The 7,597-nt window shown below is 43.1% G+C and overlaps 1 protein-coding gene across 1 annotated transcript; it reads right to left on the bottom strand.

Annotated features, from left to right (window-relative positions):
- Positions 1 to 239: 239 nt before the first annotated feature.
- On the bottom strand, positions 240 to 6,853 carry LOC120936418 (alpha-1,4-N-acetylglucosaminyltransferase-like). The gene is made up of 2 exons (XM_040348728.1): positions 6,328 to 6,853; positions 240 to 1,194 (listed from the first exon to the last, which is right to left on the bottom strand). Exons 1-2 carry the CDS (start codon positions 6,805 to 6,807, stop codon positions 601 to 603), a joined length of 1,074 nt encoding a protein of 357 aa, XP_040204662.1. The 5' UTR covers positions 6,808 to 6,853; the 3' UTR covers positions 240 to 600.
- Positions 6,854 to 7,597: the final 744 nt, after the last annotated feature.

Genomic DNA, 7,597 nt, shown 5'->3' with positions numbered 1-7,597 from the left:
AGCAAATTGAGACTCCCGTCGAGGAAAAAGAGAACTTGCTCTCTTTTTTGCTCGTCGAGTTCCTCGACAGTTTCCTCAATGAAAAATGTACACACGACCGGTTTCCTCTGCAAAAAAGCTCTCCCACCAAGTTTCTTGATGGATTCTGCCGAGGAAACTGGTTGTGTGTACGAGGCCTTAGACGCTCATTAGTTTCTATACACAAGTAAGTCTGATTTTGTGCTTTCCAGCTTTAGTAAATAAACCCCATTGTGTACTTAAAAGTGGGGTATGCCTGTACTGCAGCTTGCATTAGTGAATAAGTGACTGAAGTGATATCTTTCACATTTTCAGGAATGCCCCTGATATGAAAATTATAGCGCCTGGCGCGGTTTTCAAGGTTGTCGATCTTAGAGTAGGCTTCCTCAAGGCGATCGTGCAAGTTAGTTATCATGTTAGAGTTATGAACGGTGTCATCTACTTTAGATTTAATGCTTTCCAACCGGCTCCCCAGTTCCTGGAAATCTTGTTGTATGTCCAGGGCTAATTTGCTGGTAGCTTTAGCCAATTCTCTTTGTAGCAAGTCCGAATATTGTGACTGATGTGACGTGAAGTTATTTTTTAAATGTAAATCGTTTCGTTTCTCAGAATTGCTCCATATGTGAGCGGGCAGTATTTTTTATAGAGGTGCTCCACTAATGTATTACTTCCAGGAACCATGGTTAGACCAACTTTGTTTTTATAGTTCCATAGAACTACGACATAGACATACGAGTCTGTGAAAGTTGGTGGATTTTCATTAACTTCAAAAAATGTTTCCCAGGATGAATACAAAATTGGATAGAAACGATAAGGATGAAAGTAAAATATATCTTGACATACATTATCTACCAAAAATGTAAATACTATTTCTCCACACAACCTTTTCATAACACGTGTGAACACTCCTGGTCCTTGGTGTCCCCATTTATATCCTTTGTATTCCACCACAAAATTTTTCATAAACTCCCAGGTTACGTTATGAAAGGGCGGCAGCCCAAAAACACTACTGCTGGTAACTCTAGCAGATTCAGCTGCTACGAAATTATCCTTAGGTATTGGGTGAATGGAGATGATATCAGTATCCATATAAATGCCACCATGTTTCCACATCATAGCAAACCGGCTGGCATCAGAAATAACATGGGTCCAGTACTTTTCTTTTTTGGGGTTCACCTGGAAATATATTGAAAACACATAAAAAAGCAGTGAAAAGTATTGATTGATAAAAGGTTTCATTCAAGTCTGTATGCAGAAATTATAGACCAAAGGAAACAACCTTATAAAACATGTCTGGTTCTTTTCTGTATATGAGAAGAATTTCAATGGGATTTATTACATTTTCAAGCTTTGTTTATACAGGCTTCAGTTTGTATGAGAGCAGTGTGTACAGCAAGCTCCTGCAAAGCATATGTAAACCTTTCGGCAAAGGTTCAAACAGCTTGGCTGAAGCCTTTAGAGAAAACTTCAGCTATGTTTGGGACTGTGCCTGCCAGGGGCATATACTGCCTGAAACACCTTTTTCTGCTGCCACACTGACAGAAATCATCTCATCTATACACTTATTGGCTCAGTGTTTTGTTCCCTCTTTTTTTATTCAGGGCCCTGTTGTACAGGAGATCGCACAGCCTTATACCAAGTCAAATTTAGGTACTTCCACTATTTGCATTTAAAAAAAAATACATTTACTGATGCAATAATAAATACAGAGCTGGATAACATTGTACAGTTAATATTTCCTGGAGTTCGGTTTTAAGACCTGTATTCAAAGCGGAACTTGACCCAAAAGGGCCCCCTCCCCTTTGCCCACAGCTTTCTGGGACATGTCACGGGTCCCAGGAGGCTGTGGGTCCATTCGCAACACATAATGCAACTTGCTTATGCCCAGAGTCACAGCCATCTTACCACATTTGACATGGCGGTGTTGGGGACCCCCAGACTGGAGAAGAACTGGCCCCGGTGAAGACAGCGCTGAATCCCTGGACAGGTAAGTGTCCTTTTATTAAAAGCCAGCAACCATAGGCGTGTGCACAGGGTGTGCTGGATGTGTCTGGGCACACCCTAATCACCCCGTGCTGTCTCCAGAGATATCCCCAGAAATGCTGCATCCATGAGTGTGTGTGGCCCCCGCTGCCTGTGAAACAGTTTCACAGGCAGCAGATCGTGAGACTTGCCAGAGCTGTTCAGTGTATGAAGCTGTCAGGTAATAACACTACATGCAGGGAGAGACACCAGCTGTCAAAAGTCAGTGGTGATTTCGGTGGTGGGCGGGACTGAACGGCCATCAACACCAGTCAATGGGATGGGTCTGGGCCGGCCACTACATTTCTCTGGCTCCACCCCCTCTCTGAAGCAGCAAATCATTGGCTGATGTTGATGGCGCTTGGTCCCGCCCACCCCTGACATCGCGGCAACACCAGCCAATGATTTGCTGCTTCAGAGAGGGTGCGAAATCGAACCTGAAACGCACCAAAAAAGGCACTAGTTTTTCCAGCACACCGCACCGGAACCCGCTGCGGAGATATGTGAACTGGCTCCATAGAAAGCCAGTCATATTCTCCTGATATGCGAATTGAATGTGGTGAACGCGCATTCAATTCGCAGACTGAAGACTGAAAATCCTCTTTAACCTCTGCCAAAGTGTAACTAGATAGTGCTTTAAAGGTTTCAACAAAGCACCTGGAGGCTTACCGAAAGCTGTGCACATTATCCAAACCTACTGTACATGCCAAAGCCATTATGACACTAAATAGAAATAAAATGCGCAAAAAATTAGGGATCATTTCTAACTCACTGACTCAGACAGCATGATTATTGCACCTATGTGCCTTAGGCTGGCCACAATAAAAGGCCACTCTAAAATGGGCAGTTTTACTGTATTGGTGGGGTCCGGGCATCTGAAAACCAGTCAGTATCTGGTGTGACCACCATTTGCCTCACGCAGTGCAGCACATCTTCTTCGCATATAGTTGATCAGGTTGTTGATTGTGGAATGTTGGTCCATTTCTCTTCAATGGCTGTGCGAAGTTGCTGGATATTGGAAGGAACTGGAACACGCTGTCATATATGCTGAACTAGAGCGTCCCAAACATGCTCAATGGGTCACATGTTCGGTGAGTATGCTGGTCATGCAAGAACTGGGATATTTTTAGGTTCCAAGAATTGTGTACAGATCCTTGCAACAAACATGGGGCCATGCATTATCATGCTGCAACATGAGGTGCTGGTCGTGGATGAATGGCACAACAGCAGGCCTCACGATCTCGTCATGGTATCTCTGTGCATTCAAAATGCCATTAATAAAAATGCCCATGTGTTCGTTGTCAATAGCATATGCCTGTCCATACCATAATCCCACTGCCACCATGGGCCACTTGATCCACAACATTGACATCAGCAAACCGCTCACCCACACAATGCCATACACGCTGTCTGCCATCTTCCCTGTACAGTAAAAACTGGGATTCATCTGTGAAGAGAACACTTCTCCAAAGTGCCAGACGCCATCAAATGAGAGCATTTGCCCACTCAAGTCGGTTACGAAGACGAACTGCAGTCAGGTCGAGATCCCAATGCAGATGACGAGCATGCAGGTGAGCTTCCCTGAGACGGTTCTTGACAGTTTGTGCAGAAATTCTTTGGTTATGCAAACCAAATGTTGCAGCAGCTGTCTGGGTGTCTGGCAGTGGCGGCCCGTCCAAAGGGGGCGCATGGGCGCCGCCCACCCAGGCAGTCACAAAAAAAAATGTAAAAAAATACCTTTTTCTTAAAACTGGCCCTTTAAGAAAAAAAAATGAAAAAAATCAGTCCTCCAGTGCAATGTGTTTGGGCGCCGAGCGCCGGACAAAGTGCTTTATAGGAAACGCCACGTCTATGCAATCATGTGATTGCAGACATGGCGTTTCAATTTGCAGGCTTTAAACTGGCTTTGCGGCACTCTCCATCCCTCCACATAGCTTCCGGAGTGGTGCCTGTAGTGTATACTTGGCTGGGTAAATGATAGACATTTGCACCGCCCTAGGACATGGGTGGTGCTGTCTATCGTAGTTACAACGTCACTTCCAGGTCTCACAGTTAATTTATTTCTTTAAGCATATACAAGGCTAATACATAGCGAATACAAAAGGATCAGGAAACAAAATGTACTTTTACATTAAAACAGGGCTTCTGCGTGCAAGCTCGTCGGGACGGGGCACGTTTTCTGGCTCCTAACTTTTTTAGCTGGCTCCTAGATTCCAAGCAAATTTGTCAACCCCTGCATTAAAATATATTTTTATATGCATTGTAAGTGTATCCTTTTAATTATATAGAGGGGTTGAACTACAGAATACAACATCAGTCTTTAATCCACTGGAAGATAACATATTAAAGTGTATTAATCCTCATAAACAGTGTTCTAAAGCAACTATGAAGTGAATTTACCTACCTAATGTAGCCCTGTCATTACATCACAGATATCTCTAGGTGCATGCATGTAATTTCTTTTTAAAGTGTATGCAAACCCTAACAATTTACCGTATGCATTCCATTTTTACCTGGTAAAAATATCATTTAACACATTTTGTTCTGTTTTATTTCTGTTTTTGAAACTACAGGAAAGAAAGTCATCTATCTATCTACTGTATCTATCTATCTATCTATCTACATGTCTGTGTATCTATCTATCTATCTATCTATCTATCTATCTATCTATCTGCCTGTCTGTCTGTAGGCCTTATTGCAGGCGAGTGATGGGGGTGGGGAGGGTTGGGGTTTTGTTTGCGCCCCCCCCCGAAAAATTGAGCACCAGCCACCACTGGTGTCTGGTCTCAGATGATGCTGGAAGTGAAGATGCTGGATGTTGAGGTTCTGGGCTGGTGTGGTTGCACGTGGTCTGCGGTTGTGAGGTTGGTTGGATGTACTGCCAAATTTTATGAAACGCCTTCTACCAGCTTATGGTAGAGAAATGAACATTCAATTCAAGGGCAACAGCTCTGGTGGACATTCCTGCAGTCAGCATGCCAATTGCACGCTCCCTCAAAACTTGCGACATCTGTGGCATTGTGCTCTGTGATAAAAACTGCACATTTTAGAGTGGCCTTTTATTGTGGCCAGCCTAAGGCACACCTGTGCAATAATCATGCTGTCTAATCAGCATCTTGATATGCCACACCTGCATACCTCCCAACTTTTTAAGATGGGAATGAGAGACAACTATCAGCAAAAGTATGCAGGCATAGGACACACCCCTTGCAATGCCCCCTTAAAGAAGAATTGTACAAAAAAACAAGATTAGTTAAACCCACAAGTACTTTTTTTTTTTACCACTACTATTCCTTTATATTGGCTTTTGGAATTTTCAAATGCAGCCATTTAGAAATCAGATGAAAGGTTTAGTGCTGGAAAACACCTTTTGATAGATAAAAAGTGCATTTTATATACATCTATATAGATCAGACCAAACTGAGGGACAAATGAGGTGGTATGAGGGACAGAGGGACATTTCTCCAGATTAGAAACAGTCCCTCAAAATCAGGGACAGTTGAGCTATGCACCTGTGAGGAACGTGGATGGATTATCTTGGCAAAGGAGAAGTGCTCACTAACACAGATTTAGCCCAGGTTCACGCTGGGCTGCAGGAATGAAGCTGTGTAAGTTCAGCTGAACTCGGATGATTTTACTCCAGCTGGCAGTCCCGATTTCGGCTGCGATTACAGAGACATCTGTGCAGGTTTCTGCAAAGATGTCAATGTAAATCAAGGCCCTAAATCGCAAAAAGTAGTGCAGAAACTATTTTTTTAAATCGGTGCAGCTCCACAGATATAGCGTTGCACTGATTAGGACGGTGTCATTGCTGGCAAATGCCGCCAATTTGACATGAGAGTTGACATGTCAAATCGCGTGTCAAAACGCAGCAGAGTGAACCAGAGCTTATGACACGGAACAATATTTGAGTGAAATAGGCCGTTCATAGAAAAAGTCATAGATATTTCAAATCAGCTCACGATAAATTGGGGCAAACACAAAAGTGTTGCGTTTTATAATTTTGCTCAGTGTATATATAGATATATATACTGCACAGTATCTCACAAATATGGATATAGGGGCGGAGCTATATCATATGTATGCTGCCATGTCTGGCATCAGGAAAATATTATTTTATGTACTTTGAATACAACTTAAATACAATTTAACAATTTCATGAATCTTTGGAGCTGCTGACTAGCAATCAGTGATGTTATCCAACTCTCTGTCTATGAGCATACCCAAATCTTTTTTTATTCACAGCTTTTCTAAATTGTATCCTATTTAGTTTGTGACATACCGTACCTCTTCGAACCATTCCATAAGAGGCGTGTTATTAAATAACTTATTCAGTTTGAGCGGGAAGAAGTAGATATTGTGAAAAGAAGAGAGAGTTGGAAAACGTTTTCTTGTTCTTTTCTCCTCGTCCTCTGTCATGATATCCCCCAGTCCTTTCATGAAGAAGACCACTGGTCTGTCAGGGTAGACTCGAGCCGCTGACTCAATAGCACATAAGACCAGAGGTGGTGGTTCCATTTTGTCTGTGGTCTCCATAAATAAGATTCCATTTCCTTGTCTTAAAACAGTTTTTGCAGAGAAAGTAGCAGAGGGTACACTTTCTATCAGACGGGAGATTTCAGGATCATAGTGTGTTCTTGGATGTAAGCCATTCCATATTAGGATATTCATGATGTAAAAGCTTTTCTGTTTTAGGGCATACCTGCTCAGAAAGGTCATAGCTGCTATTGCCATGAAAAGGGTGAATTTTTTGAATAATTTCTTCATGATTGTGGAGTCCAATGACTGATCTGTAAGAATTAATAAAGCAAAATGCAAGAGACCATTAAAAGGGGAGATCCAGGCTTTTTTTAATGTTTATTAAAAGTCAGCAGCTACAAAAAGTGTAGCTGCTGGCTTTTAATAAACAGACACTCACCTGCTCCACGATCCAGCGACGCGCCGGCCTTTTCTTCCCCCCCCCACCCCCCTCTCTGGCCGGCGTCTTCATTCTTAGTGTGGGCACCCGGCCGTGACAGCTTTTGGCTTCATGGTCGGGCACTCACTGCACATGTGCGAGCTGCGCTTCACACTGTGATTGGTCAGGCGATCGCCTGGGACCTGTCCCAGACGATCGCCTACAGGGAGGGGCCGCTGTAGGTGATATGACGTATCGCCTAGGCGGTCCCTGGGCGGAAGGAGGAAGTGGGACAGGAAGTCACACTCCTCTTGAAGCCCCCACTCCCCCCCCCAAAAAAAAAATTACATGCCAAATCTGGCATGTAAGGGGGCAAGGAGTGGATTTATTATTATTTATTATACAGGTTTTATATAGCGCCAACAGTTTGCACAGCGCTTAACAAAATAAAGGCAGACATTACAGTTACATTGCGATTTGGTACAAGAGGAATCAGAGGGCCCTGCTCATTAGAGCTTACAATTTAAAAAGGGAGGGTCAATTGATACAAAAGGTAATAGCTGTGGGGGATGAGCTGATGGAGGAAGTAAAACAGTGTTAGTTAGAAGCAGGATAGGCTTCTTTAAAGAGAAGAGTTTTCAGGGTTCGTCTAAATATAGA

Source organism: Rana temporaria, chromosome 4, assembly GCF_905171775.1.
Source record: "Rana temporaria chromosome 4, aRanTem1.1, whole genome shotgun sequence".
NCBI classification, from domain to species: domain Eukaryota; kingdom Metazoa; phylum Chordata; class Amphibia; order Anura; family Ranidae; genus Rana; species Rana temporaria.
Note: the sequence above shows the minus strand (reverse complement) of the source record. Positions and strands in the feature narration are given on the sequence as shown.